The 14,406-nt window shown below is 57.6% G+C and overlaps 1 protein-coding gene across 1 annotated transcript; it reads left to right on the top strand.

Annotated features, from left to right (window-relative positions):
* The first annotated feature begins 3,306 nt into the window (after positions 1–3,306).
* On the top strand, positions 3,307–8,161 carry LOC108509108 (myosin light chain kinase, smooth muscle-like). Its single transcript, XM_017838368.1, has 11 exons — positions 3,307–3,378; positions 4,219–4,298; positions 4,656–4,814; positions 5,159–5,249; positions 5,358–5,561; positions 6,000–6,217; positions 6,622–6,745; positions 6,827–6,979; positions 7,116–7,236; positions 7,313–7,403; positions 7,712–8,161. The coding sequence occupies exons 3-11, from the start codon at positions 4,799–4,801 to the stop codon at positions 7,846–7,848; spliced, it is 1,155 nt and encodes a 384-aa protein (XP_017693857.1). The 5' UTR covers positions 3,307–3,378; positions 4,219–4,298; positions 4,656–4,798; the 3' UTR covers positions 7,849–8,161.
* Positions 8,162–14,406: the final 6,245 nt, after the last annotated feature.

The following is a 14,406-nucleotide window of genomic DNA, read 5'->3' as shown; positions in this document are numbered from 1 at the left end:
CCCCTTTCCCCCCCAAATTCCCCCTCTACCTAATTCCAGGCTCCTCCATCTCAGCTCTCAAGGGCAGGAGGGACCCAAAGGCCAAGTCCAGGAGCTTTCCCGAGGGTTTCACAGGGATTTTTCCCGCTGGTGTCTCTCCTTGCTGGCTGAGCTGTGTGGGGTGTCGGCAGGGGGGTCAGTCTGCAGGAATTTAAGGGAATAAATGTGTATTTTGGGGATCAGGACACATAAAAGGCAAAAATAAGCAATAAATTTTGCAAATAAAGGCAAACACTCCCCCAAACCTAAGAAGTCCTACAAAGTTGGTCACCTTGGACTCTTTCTCTGTGGGGCAGGTTGGGCTTTCTTGCCTGTTCCTTCCCTTCCCTGCCTGCTCCTGCCCTTCCCTGCCTGTTCCTGCCCTTCCCTGCCTGCTGCTGCCCAAAGCAGAGCACGGGGGAGGATGGGGGAGTTTGGAGGAGCCGGGAAGCAGCCTGGGGTGCTGATAACCCCCCCCTCCTGGAGCTGGACTTATCTCTGAGCCCGTGACCTTCCTGGCCCAGCTGAGCCTCACCCGTGTGCTGGGAGCCCACGCCCAACTCTGGCCCCTCCGTCCCTCCCCTGTGCTGCTTTTGCCCACACTGAGGCTCTCTGAGGTCCCAAGTGCCATTATTTGTCAGTCCCAAGGGTTGTTGTCCCAGGGATCCAGAGGCAATGCTGCTCCCTGGGGTGCTTCCTGTGCCACGGGAACACCATCAGTCCTGTCCCGGAGCCCCTTTACCTTCCCGGGTTGGAGGAACAAGTTCAAGGTTCCCAAGGCTGCCTGGAGGAGCTGGATCAGGATCTCACACAGGGACAGGGTGATTCCTGAGCTCGTGCCAGGGATTTTGTGGTTTACTGACCTGGATTGATTTATTTTCCATGTATTTTCCAAGTGTTTTCCAAGCTCCTCCACACCCCGGCATGTCTGGCTGAGCCTCAACTCCCACCCATAGGTGCTCCCTCCAAAGCTGGGGTGCCACAACCCTTTCCAGAGTCTCAGGAATATTTCTGGGGCATCGGGTGTTTGCACAACCCCGATCCTGCAGGACTGGGTTTGCCCCCAGCCCCCGGGAAGGCTTTTTGAGGGGGGAATGCTGTGGGGCTGGATTTAACCCGTGGCATGGGGGTGTCTCCTTCCAGAGCATTTCGGGTCTGGATTTGCATTTGGAGGGGGGTTACTGTGCCAAAGGCCTGGAATGGCAGTGCCCTGGATGGGCTGGATGGGACAGGGAGCATCCCCCTTGTTGGGACCAGCCTGAGCTCAAGCAAAGCCCTGTCCAAAGCCGGGGCAGGAGTGGGGTGAAGGGAGCCCAGCGGGGTCTGGCACCCCCAGTGCCAGCTCCCAGTGCCCTACACCAGCTCCCAGCACCCATCCCCCAGCGCTCCCAGCTGCCATTTCCCAGCGCTTCCAGTGTTCCCAGCATCCAGCTCCCGGTGCCCCCCGTCCCCCGCCGCTCCCCCCGCGCCCAGCGCTGCTGGGCGACACGTGCTCCCCGCCTGGCCACGCCCACCGCACCATATAAGGCTCTGTCTCCGCCCACACCCTGACATGGCCCCTCCCACCACACCCAACAAGGGCGTGGCCACGCCCACCGCGTTTCGCAATGGCCCGGCCCCGCCCAACCCGGAAGCCCCGCTCCGAAAGGCCCCTCCCCCTGGCCTGGCCCCGCCCCTAGCCCGTGCGCAGCCGGCCCCGCCCACAATCGTCCCCCCTCCTGGCCCCGCCCCCAAACTCCCACGTGTCCCCTCCTGGCCCCTGGGTGTCCCTGCCCCATTTCCATGTCCCTCTCCTGTGTCTCTGTGCCCCCCCCGGTGTCCCCAGACCCTCCCTGTGGCTGCCACGTGTCCCCATCCCTGGTGTCCCCATCCCTGGTGTCCCCATGTCACTGGTGTCCCCCCACGTCCTCTGTGTCCTCCCACGTTCCTCCAATGTCCCCTGTCCCCCCACGCCCGTGTCCCCCATGACCTCTGTGGGCCCTGTGGCTCCCATGTCCCCCCTGTCCCTGTGTCCCCTTTGTGCCCTCAGCGTTTCCCTGGTCCTCCCAAACCCTCTGAGTACCCCATCTGTCCCCATGTCCCCTGTGCCCCCCAAGTCCTCTGTGTCAGACCCAGGACCCAGTGAGGTGACCCTGTTCCCCCCCACATTATCACCCGCAGCTCAGCCCTGCAGCGCCACCATTTATTGTAGGACCTACAAAAAAGCAGAGGCAGCAGAATCTGCACAAAAGGCCCTGACTCAGCCCAAAGTGTGTGTGGGGGGGCTGTGCAGGGGGACATCGGGGTGAACAGGGGGATCCTGTGGGCACCCCATGGGCAGGTTTGGGATGGGGGGAGGGACCCGGAAATCCCATCCCGGCCGTGCCAGGGCTTCTCTGGGGTAGGAGGGACAACATGATCCAACACATGGATGCCTGGATGGGAGTGCTAATGATCAATTAATTAATTAATTTTATAAGGCATAAGGAGAGGCTGTCCATGGCGGGTAATGAACCACTGGGCATTTTTGGATGGGCCACATTCCCGAATCCAAAACCAAAGGCATGGGACAGGGCGGGGGTCGGTGACCCTTAAATGAAGTGCTGTCGGTAATGAGGCTGGAAAATCCCAAAGGATGGATGGATCTACTCCCTAATCCCTGGACCAGCATCCAGCTTTTCCTGCTGTTGATGCCCCGTGGATGTGATGCTCCACCCAGCGCGGATGCGGCTCCCAAGGGATTCACCCTCCAGCCAAGCACTGCATCTCGGCACATCCCGGCGCTGCCACAGATCCCCCAGATCCCAAATCTTTGTTCCCTCCCGGCCTTTTTTCTGCTCGTTTTTCTGCCCGTCACCGGGAGCAGCGTCAGGCCAACACTGACATCAAGTGGCTGCCGGGATCCTTCGCTTTCCTGGGCCGCATCCTGCCCTTCCCTGCGCCGGGAGCAGCCCAGCACCACCCTCCTCCTGCCCGGGAGAGAGACCAGCCGGGTCTCCATCCATGCCCGGCCGGGCGGGCGGGATGCATCCAGCCGTGCTCCATCCGCCCGTCCCCAGCCAGGCCACCCCCGTGTCCTATCCTGTCCCCAGGACCAGTCGATATCCCAGCGGGATCGAGCCGAGCGCCGAGCCGGGAGCATCCACACACATCCCTCACCCACGGGGAGCCCCCTGCCCGCGGCACCCCCGGCCCGGGCTCTGCCCCGCCGCGGGCAAGGGCAGGGTGACAAAGGCACGGCGAGGTCGTGGTGGCCCTGCCACCGCCCGTTTGTCCCCAGTCCCCGCCCGAGGCCGCGGACTTTGTGCCGGGCGCGGGAGCGGCGGCGGGGACGTGTCTGGCGGCGCTGGCACGGCCCCAAATCTCGGCTCCGGACTGCAGGTAACCCCGGGGTGACCCCCCCGCGGTGACACGGGGCTGCCCCGCCGATCTCGGGTCGTGATCCCCAGGTCCGGACTCAGCTCCTGGGGGAAATCACGGCGTTATTCCCGTTTTATAGCAGGGGAAGCTGAGGCAGTGTGGCCACACAGCCCTGCTTTTTGGGGGGATAAAGGCTGGAAAACCCCGGGTTTTCCCTTCAAATCGCCGGGCTGGGAGGCCCGGAGGAGTTTTGTAACTCCCCATTCACCTTCATCCCGGCTTTCCTGAACCCAGAGCTGAGCTCCCCTGGGGAAGCTGAAGCCCAGGGTGGGGACATTGGGATATTGGCTGCAGGTGGAGCTGGAATTAGGGGGGCAGGTGTGGGTGCTCAGCCCTTCTGCGGGAACCCACCCATGGGTGGGAAGGGGGCGGGGAGTGCTGGGACTGGGTTTAACTCCTGAGAGACTGCAAACTGCGGATTTGTGTTGGGAGGGTGGAGCAGGCTGAGCTCTCTGCCCTGTAATGAGGTGTGTTGAGTCTCTGCAGACCCCCCGCCCTGGGGTTGCTCTGGCTGAACTCCCCATGTGGCAGATCTGTGACCCTGCACGGTGCCAAATGGAGTGTTGGGGGGTTTGGGGCTGTGGTTCAGGGTCCAGGACACGGTTTGAGGAGGGTGATGCTGGTGGTTGTTTATCCCCCAAGTCCGGAAACGCTCTGCTGGGAAGGAAAGGGAGGGGGGAGCCGGGGCTGTTCCCAGCACTGGAGAGGGAGGGATGCCCTTGGTTCTACCCCAGGACAGCCCCATATGTGTGGCCCCACTTGTCCTTGACCCCCAGTGTTGCCACTTCCCTCCCTCTCCAGCTCCCCGGTGGCTCTTCAGTGACCAGGAAGGGTCGAGAACCTGCTGGTGGCCTGGGACAGGAGGGACAGGACGGTGACAGGTCAGTGCTGTGGCTCTCGGGGTGGGGTTTGGGTGCTGCTGCCTGGCACCCTTGGGTGTCCCAGCCCTGTCCTCCCAGCCTTCCCGTGGACGGAGTGTGGAGGGGACATGTAAGGAAACGCGTCCTTTGCCCTCCAAGTGCAGTTTTCCTGGGGATTTCCTGGCTGATGCAGGACAGGGCATGGGAAAAACATCAGCTCAGAGCCTGAGGAACTCCTGGAAAGGGGGTTGTCCCCATCTAAGAAGTGACCTGGCTTTAAAATTTGGTTTGGTCCCTTTGGGTCTATCCAGATGGACCTCTTGAGTGGGATGGGGAGTGTGGGTGCAGGTGGAGAGGTGATGGTGGTCTCAATAACAGGGAGAAGGTGCAGGGATCCGGGGAGCAGCTGGAGTGGAGACGTGGCCATTGTTTGCCCCAGCACGGGGCTGCCAGAGCCTTGGGGGCACATCCAGCACCATCCTGACTGTGCCAGCACCCCGTGAGGAGCCAGTGACACCACCATGTCCCAGGCAGGAGGTACAGTGGAGCCCTCTGTCCCTGGGAAGGCACAAAGGAACCCAGCACTGTTGTGACTCTCTGTTGTTCCCTCAAATCAGCACCAACCTCCATCCCATCCCGGCGCTGTTTCTGTTGGATTTTCGATCCTGAAAGCACCTTTTACCCCAAACCTGGCCTTCAGGGTGCTGGGCTGCTCCAGGAGCTCCTGTAGCAGCAGCCCCTGTCCCCACGTCCCCACCAAGTCCCATCTGCACTGCGTGGGGAGGGTGGTCAGCCCTGGATGGAGCAGGGGGGGCACAGAAATAAGCACTGGGGGAAATGTACGGGGGGCCCTGCATGGCCCACCCTGCTCCATCCCCCAGGAGCTGAGGAGACCTTTGAACACCGTGATGTGGTCATCAACACCCAGGACAAGGTCTCGGATGTGTACACGCAGCTGGAGAAGCTGGGAGAGTAAGTGGGGGGGTCCCACATTCCCACGGCCTGGGCATGGACAGCCACAGCCCTGGTGGGATGCAGGGCGCTGGTGGTGACTCCTCCATCCCGCACCCTCTGTCCCAGGGGGAAGTTCGGGAAGGTGTACCGGCTGCGGGAAAAAGCCTCCGGCAAAATCCGTGCTGGGAAGTATTTCCGGACACGGACGGGCAAGGAGAGGGCGGCGGCCCGGGCAGAGGTGGAGCTGATGAACCTGCTGCAGCACCCCCGCCTGGTGCAGTGCCTCGCTGCCTTCCAGGGCCCCACGGAGCTCGTCATGGTGATGGAGTAGTGAGTGAGGGGGGCTGAGTCCTGCGTGGGGCGGTGGGGACACTGCCCGGCTCTGCCGGGGGGAGCACTGGCGGTGGGGAGGGGTCCTTGTGCCGCGGGGTGCTGGGGTGGGATGTAGGATGGAAGGGGAACCTGCAGACCCCGGGTTAAGGTTGGTGAGGTGCTCCCAGTGTGCTGAGTCTGGGTTCCCCGGTGGGACTGCCCCTCCTCAGGGCTGGTAGATCCCAGTGGGGTCCCCAGCACCTTGTCGGGCCCAGCATGGCACTGGGGAGGGGTCCCTGTGCTGTGGGGTGTGGGATGGATGGGGAACCTGCAGACCCCGGAGATAAGGGTGGTGAGATGCAACCAGAGCATCAGGTCCGGGTTCCGTGGTGGGGCTTCCCCTCCTTGGGCATGGCAGACCCCCCCAGTGGGGTCCCAGCCCCTCGTTGTCCCCAGCGTGGCAGGGGGGGAGCTCTTTGAGCGCATTGTGGATGACGACTTCGAGCACACGGAGCCCAGCAGTGCCCAGTACGTGAGGCAGATCCTGGAGGGACTGCAGTTCATGCACGGCCGGGCCATCGTCCACCTCGACCTCAAACCCGAGAACATCGTCTGCGTCAGCCCCGACAGCCACTGCGTCAAGATCATCGACTTCGGCCTGGCACGGAAGCTGGGTGGGCAAGGGTGGGGGTCCTGGGGTCTGGGGCAGGGATTGTCACCGTCACGGGGACAGGATTTGGCCCAGAACATCAGCCAGGAGTGTGGTGTCCTCCTGCCTTGGTGCCACCAAACCTGGCCCTTCCTGGTGACAACAAGATGCTCTGGGGAAACCCACGTGTCCCCAGCCCTGCTGCTGAGGTGGAGACCCCCAAGACCCCTGTGGCTGTAGGTGCCCAGGAATGCTCTAAGAGAGCACCAAGACTTGTGATGGGTCCTCGAGGGTGGCAGCTCCATGGGCACGGGGGCTCATCCACTGATGGGGACTGGCATGTCACTGGGCTGCTCCAGGGGGGTCCCAGCTGGACGTGTGTCCTGGGGAGGTCCCAGACAGACACGTGCCTCTCCATCTCCTCTGCAGCTTCAGACACCCCCGTGAAGGTGTTACACGGCACCCCTGAGTTCATGGCCCCAGAAGTGGTGGCCTTCGAGCCCGTGAGCTTCTCCACAGACATGTGGAGTGTTGGTGTCATCTGCTACATCCTGTGAGTGGCCTCCTGGGAACGGGCAGCTGGGGCTGGAGGGGAGGCCGAGCTGCCACTGATGTCCTGGGGTCACCTCTGCAGGCTGAGCGGGGAGTCCCCCTTCCAGGGGGACACGGACATGGAGACGCTGAGCAACGTCACAGCTGCCCGGTGGGACTTTGAGGAGGAGACCTTCTCTGAGATCTCCCCCCAGGCCAAGGACTTCATCAGCCAGCTGCTGCAGAAGGACCCCCGGTAGGACCCAGGGGTGGAGTTGGGCAGGGGTTTGGGGTGCTGAGGGGGTTTTGGGGTGCTGAAGTGGGGGGGTGCTCTGTGCAGCCGAGGGTCTGATGGTGGAGCAGCCCCCCCGTGACCACCCCGTCTGTCCCAGCCACCGGCTCCCCAGTGCAGGGGCTCTGCTGCACCCCTGGCTGCAGCACCCCCAGCCCAGCAGCCCCAAGGCGCTGTCCAAGGACAGGATCAGGCAGTTCCTGACGCGGCGCAAGTGGCAGGTACTGGGGGGATGATTGGGGTGTTGGGATGGGGGTGGCTCTGGGTGGGGCTCAGTGCTCCTTCTCTTCCCTGCAGAAAACAGGGAAAGCCCTGCTGGCCCTCAACAGGCTGACCCTGCTGTCCCAGAGCCTGGAGAGGAAGGTGTCAGAGGCTCAGGATGAGGAAGGTGATGGCCCCAAAACACCCATCAACCCTTCTCTCTGCTCTGCCATCCCCACCTTGGGCTCCCGGGCAGCTTCTGCCTCTTTTTGCTCCAACCTGCCCTGGTGCCACTAAACACCCAGGCATGTCCCCACAGTGCCACTTCTGCTCCATGACCCAAGGTTCCTTCCATCCTCATCCCTCTGGTGCAGCCTTGGAGTGGGTGGATCCCACTCTGGGTGTGACCCAGATCTCTTGGGATCCAGAGCTGATCCCTCCAGCACAGGAGGGAGGTGATGACTCCTCACCATTCCCTCTGCCCCTCTCCCACAGGCCAGGGCTGCAGCCCAGAAGAGGAACAACCCTCCAGGGCTCTGCCCACACGGGGTCCTGGTTCCTCAGAGCTGCTACCAGAGCAAGAGGAGGAGGATGGCAGGAGCACTGCAGCCCCAGGGGAGACGGAGCAGTGACAGCGAGGCTGTGTCACCCCCTCCTGGAGCACCTAGAGCAGCTGAGGAGAGAGGAGCAGGGAGGTGGTACCCCCTCCAGCAGCTCACAAGGTGACCCCTCCAGCCTGTGGTGGATCCAGACCCCAGACCCCTTCTCCTGTGGTGAGCTCTGGGGTCCCACGGTGTCCCTGTGCTGGTGTGGGGACAGTTGTCCCTGCAAGGAGCCCGTGCTCCTGTCTCTCCATGGTCACCCAGGCTTGAGCTGTCACCAATAAAGCACCAAGGATCTCTGTGCTCCCTGTGCTGGTCCTTTTCCCCCCCAAAATCACTGGGAGGGGTGAGAAAGAGCTGCCCAAGCTGTCCCCCCCTTTGGGAGCTGGTGCTGGGCTCTCCCCACCCTTCTCTTCTCCAGCAGTGATGTTGGCCCTGGGCACAGGGGCTGGGGTGGCTTTGGCAGCAGCCCTGAGTGTCCCTCGCTTGGAAGTCTTCCCTTGTCATCAGGGGGGTTTGGGGTCGTGTCCTGAGCCCACAGGAGCCAGGATGAGCCCTGGGCCCTTCCAGGCTCTCTATGTCTGGGCCAACTCTGGTACCAGCAGGGCTGGCAGGAGCCCAGGACCTGCTGTGTGAGCTCCATCCTCAGCCTAAGGAGGCAGCTGGGGCAGAGCTGGGTGTGTGGGAGCCCTGGAGAGGAACAACCTGGACACTGGGCTGACCATGAGCTGTCAGTGGGCCCCTGGTACCAAGGGGGTGAGTGGGGTCCTGGGCTGCAGGATGTACTGCCAGCAGGATTTAGAGGGGATCCTTCCCTAATTTAGCACTGGTGAGGCCACTCCTGGAGGGCTGTGCCATGTTCTTGGGTCTCAAGTACAACAGAGGCACCACGAAGGATGGGGAAGAGACTGGAGCCCCTCATCCATGAGGAATGTCTGGGAGAGATGGGAATGCAGCTGGGTGCAGGGAGGATGGAGCCAGGCTCTCCTCAGCAGTGCCCAAAGTCCGTGGGCACCTCCTGAAACACAGGAGGCTCCATCTGAACTTCACTAAACACCTTTTTACTGGTGATGGAGCGCTGGCACAGGGAGCCCAGGGGGGTTGTGTGCTCTCCATCCTTGGAGATATTAAAAAACCTGTCTAGGCCTGGTCCTGGGCAACCTGCTGGGGCAGGGGGAGGGACCAGACACCCTCCAGAGTTTCCTTCCAGCGTCAACCATTGTGTGATTCTGTGAAAACCCACCTCCTGTGGAAGCTGGTGGCCACCGTGGCAGGAGGATCCACGGCAGGATTTGCCATTTTTCGGGCTCCAGAGATGGTAGAACAGCCAGAGTGCTTGTGGCCCCTTGGCTGGGGGGCTCCATGGCTCTTCTCTGCTCTTCTCTTGGGATGTGTCACCTCCCTGTCCCCTCGCTGTGGCATCGACCCTCCAGCTGACAGGGCTTTTTTATCAGTGCCCAGGCCTGGCTCGAGTTTTTGTGGCAAAGGGCTGTTCCTGTTCATGATGTCCATGGCTCTGACCACAGGAAGGACAGAGGGCCGTGGGGTGGCAGATTGTCACAGGCCCTGCCCAGGGCTCGGGGGTCTTGTCTCTTGTTGGAAGCAGGAGATGGAATTTAAGGAGGAATTTAATTTGGAAATTGGTGTGTGGACCTCCTGCTGGAGAAAGAAGAGCCCTTTTGGGACCCTCTGGAGAAAAGGAGGCTCAGAGGGGAACTTCTTGATCTCTCCAACTCCCTGACAGGAGGGTGGAGTTTGGGGGGGGTCGGGCTCTGCTCCCAGGGAACAAGGGACAGGAGGAGAGGAAAAGGCCTCAAGCTGTGCCAGGGGAGGTTTAGTTTGGATATTGGGAAAAATTTCTTCATGGAAAGGGTTGTCCAGCCCTGGCACAGGCTGCCCAGGGAAGTGGAATCCCTGTCCCTGGAGGGATTTAAAAGCCCTGTGGATGTGGCACTTGGGGACACGGGGCAGTGGTGGCCTTGGCAGTGCTGGGGAAACAGTTGGACTCTGATCCCAGGGGGCTTTTCCAACCTGAATGATTCCATGATTCCTTGCAGGGTCCAATCCTGGCCCTCCAACAGCTGGGTGAGACACCTCCTGACAGAACTCACCTGCTTCCTCTCCCTCCCCTGTTTTCAGCAGGAGCTGTGGATTCGCTGCTCCAAGCGGGAGGAGAAACTCCTTAGAAACAAATAAACAAACAGAAATATTCCATATTCTACCCACAGCATTTGTTTTCCCATCCCAGAGTACCAGAGGGAGGCTGAGGAACCCCTTTCACACACATCACATCCCAGTTTTTGCCCGTTCTCTATCCCATGTTTTCCTCCTTACACAGATTCCAAACCCATCCCCTGGGAACCCTCTGGATGTGCTCAAGCTGCAGATGATAAGCAAACACCAAGTTGCTATAATCAATCCCTTGATGAGCTATTTACCATGTGACATTACCAAAATATTTCTGGTTGGGAATGATGTTTATCTTCCTCTGTTTTCCAAACTCCTTCGCAGCCTGGAAAATCCAAGTCCCAGGGCTCCAGACACGGAGTTTCTTGCTCTAATCCTGTATTTTATACTGTAATAACTGATTTACCTTCAGAAGAAGCTGGTTCCTGGTTTCTTCTCCTTCCCATGGCCTAGCACATTAAAATGTGCAATTCAGGAAGGAATGAAGAGTGGAATTATACCTGGAACTCATTACAGCCTCTGAGAAATTCAGCAGCACTGAAAATAGAATTCTAATCTCAGCATCTCAGAGGCAAAGGAATTAAGATCTTGGTCCTTCCATCATGACAGACCCTTGGACTGACCTTCACTTCAGGCACACAACTTCAGAGCAGGTCCTGAAATCCTCAGGAATCCTCCACGGAGGCAGAAAGGATGAATGATGCCCTCTGGAGAACCTTGAGAGGGGGTTCCCACCTTATCTCAGGTCCAGCTCCTTGGAGGGATGTGAGGTAGGGTCAGCTGTCCAAATACCCTCAAGCTTCTGGACCTTAATCCTCTGGTTCCAAGGGATCTGATAACCCTGGGTTTACCCTGGGCTGCATGGTCTAGGTCTGGGAATGCTTGTTTGGATGAGGGAATGCTGCCTGGGTAGCTCCAAAGTCAAGAAACAGTTTGTTTGTTGCTTTGTGCACCTACAAATTCTGTGGAAACCCCTCCAGAAGATACAATGTCCTGCCTGAGTGTTTTCCAGGGAATGGAAATTAATTAAAAAACCAAACTGAAATCAACCTTAATGTAAAAACTGTAGCCCTGTGCACATGTTGAAGATGATTATTTGAATGTGTCGATTCTAGAACGGGTTTTTTAAGGACTTTTATTGCAGGGAGTGAAGAGCCTTGGGGTAATTTGAGTTGTCGGATAAACCTTCATGTATCAAACACCAGAAAAGAGCTGAAAGGAGAGAAGACACGAGGGTATGAGGACTTGGTGGTGACAAGGACATGGTGGTGACAGAGGCGGGGGAGGCTCAGTGGAGAGAGAAGCTGCAGGTGCTGAAGGGACATCAGGAACGCCTGAGTTGTGATGCTTTCACCTCTCGGCGAAGCTCCCCAGGGGAAGGGGACACCCACCGGGGTGTCCTCACTTCCCAAAGGTCCCATCCAGGTCCCATCCAGGTACTGAGGGGTCAGGAGGCTCTTTGTGGTCACAGGAGCTCAACAACCATCACCCCAAGGTGCAGCACCCAGGGGAAGAGCAGAGGAGAGTCATGAAGTCCCCCCAGCCAAGGGACCACAGCTGGTTTGGGTGGTCTGGATCCAATCCCTGGAGACATCCCTGTGCCTGGGGTTGGGATGAGGAGTGGGCAGGACACCCCCTCCCCCCAGCCTCGTCCTCCTGGTGTCACTGGTGCAAGGACTGCCACGTCCAACCTGCACCAAACACCTCCAGCAGCCCCAAAATCCGGCCTTGGCTCTCTTTCCAGCTCGGTTCTGTGCCCGTGGGAATCAGCAGAGCCCAAAATCCCTCATGGAACACCTCCCTGTGCAAAGGGGGCCACGAGCCCCGTCCTTCCCAGCGCAGAGGCCCCGTTCCAGAGCCGGCTCTGGCAGCTCCGTCCCCCCCCGCAGCCCTGCCCGCGGCCAGGAGATGGTACTGTTGGGCTGGTCCTGCTCCTCCCGGCAGCCAGAGCCTCGGCTGCCCCTTCCCAAGGTCCTCTCACCTTTCCCAGCCGCGGGCAGGAAGGTGTTGCCAGCGTGGGCCTGGGAGCTCTGGCAGCACTTGGGTTTCATCCCAAACAGGTCACCCAGAGAAGCTGTGGCTGCCCCTGGATCCCTGGAAGTGTCCAAGGCCAGGTTGGATGGGGCTTGGAGCGACCTGGGCTGGTGGAAGGTGTCCCTGCCCATGGCAGGTGGGACTGGATGGGCTCCAGTGTCCCTCCCAGCCCAAAGCATTCCATGATTTTATGATCCTGGTGTGCAGCTGGATGCTTAGGGGGGTCCCAGACCTTTGGGGTCCCCTCTGCCCAGTAGCAGAGCCCGTCCCTGGTGTGGGACAGCTCTGGGGGCAAGCCCTGGCCCTACACATGGTCCTGGTGACATCTTCCCCCTGAGCACCCCTCTGGGACTGCACTGGGGTGGCTGTCCCTGTCCCCACCAGGCGTCACAACTCCTTCCCTTAAAAACCTGGATCAGGGAATGAGACGTAAAAATATTTAATGAGGCACCGAAATATTTAATGAGACAAAAATATTTAAACCACAAAATGGAGCTTTGGAAAATGAGAACAAACCCAAATGTGGGTGACCCCAATTTTGGTGCCGCTGAGCTGCCCCACGGCTCCTCCCCAACCTCCCGAATCCCCGCGGATGACGCAGCGTCATGCTGGGGGAACCTCGGGAAGCGGTGGCGTGTCCCCCACCTGGAATTTGGGGTTTGCAGAGGGCGGGACAGGTCGGCAGAACAGGTCTGGCACGTTCCCCTGGTCCCTGCGGTGCCGAGGGCCGGGTCTGGCACCTCGGCAGGGCTTGGGGGGATCGGAGGTGCCGCGAGAGCCGGACGGACACGGTGACGTTGGAGCATGGCCTGGGAGCTGTGGGGAAAGGTCTGGACCGCGGTGGATCCCGGGGGTACTGGGATCCCCTCCGGATCCATTGCCCACCCATCGCTCAGCAGATGCCTCCTCGCAGCTTAGGCTTGGGCAAATTTTGCCAGATCTCAGTAAATCTCACCGAATGGCACCAAATCTCACCAAATATTGGTGAATCTCACCAGATCTCACTGAGTATCGTCGGTGAACCTCACCAGGTCTCGCTCAGTCTCACCAAACTTCAGGAAATCTCACCAGATCTCAACAAATATGGGTGAATCTCACCAAGTCTCATCAAGTCTCGACAAATCTCAATAAATGTCCCTGAGTGTCACCAAATCTCACCAAATATTGGTGAATCTCACCAGATCTCACCGAGTATCGTCGGTGAACCTCACCAAGTCTCAGCCAATCTCACCAAATCTCAGGAAATCTCACCAGATCTCAACAGATATGGGTGAATCTCACCAAATATGGGTGAATCTCACCAAATATGGGTGAATCTCACCAAATATGGGTGAATCTCACCAAATATGGGTGAATCTCACCAAATATTGGTGAATCTCACCAAATATGGGTGTATCTCACCAAATATGGGTGAATCTCACCAAATATGGGTGAATCTCAACAAATATGGGTGAATCTCAACAAATATGGGTGAATCTCAACAAATATGGGTGAATCTCAACAAATATGGGTGAATCTCACCAAATATTGGTGAATCTCACCAAATATGGGTGAATCTCAACAGATATGGGTGAATCTCACCAAGTCTCATCAAATCTCGACAAATCTCAATAAATGTCCCCGAATGTCACCAAATCTCACCGAATCTTGGTGAATGTCATGAAATGTCACCATAGATTTGTGAATCTCACCCGATCTCGGTCAATCTCACCGAATTCCACTGGCCCTGTCCCACGAGCCCCCTGCCCGTGGCACCCCTTGGCGAGGTGGTTCTGCTCATCCGGCTTTATCCCGGCCTGTGGCACGGCAGGACCGGCCCGGGCTCGAAAATAAAATAAGATAAATAATAAAATGAAATCATTAAGATTTTAAAATAAAGGAAAATAAATGAAAATCGTAGACAATAAGAAATCAAAGTGTGAACGAAATAATAAATAAATAAAATGGAGTGACACATAATAGAATAATAAAAAATAAAATAAAAATGAAGTGTATAATAGAATTGTAACAAATTGTTCTAAGATAAAAAGGACATAAAATAAAAAATAAAATAAATGAAATGATAAAAAATAAAAATAGATATTTTAAAATAAAACATAATAGAATGAAATGAGATCAACGTGAAATAATTTATTGAAATGTAATAAAATAATAAATGCGTAAGTTAAGAAATAAAATAAAAATTAAAGCAAAAATTAATTATATAAATAGAATGAAAGTAAATTTAAAAAGTAAAAATGAAATAAAAGCAAAACCAATTTAAAAAAGAAAAATAAGGGAAGATAAAGTAAAATAAAGATAAGTAAGGATAAAGCAAACTAAACTAAACTAAACTGAGATAAAATAAAATAAGTATAATTTATTTTT

This window comes from Lepidothrix coronata, unplaced genomic scaffold, assembly GCF_001604755.1.
Source record: "Lepidothrix coronata isolate B3197 unplaced genomic scaffold, Lepidothrix_coronata-1.0 Scaffold335, whole genome shotgun sequence".
Classification (NCBI taxonomy): Eukaryota; Metazoa; Chordata; class Aves; order Passeriformes; family Pipridae; genus Lepidothrix; species Lepidothrix coronata.
The sequence above is the reverse complement of the archived record's forward strand: the minus strand, read 5'-3'. Positions and strand labels throughout refer to the sequence as shown.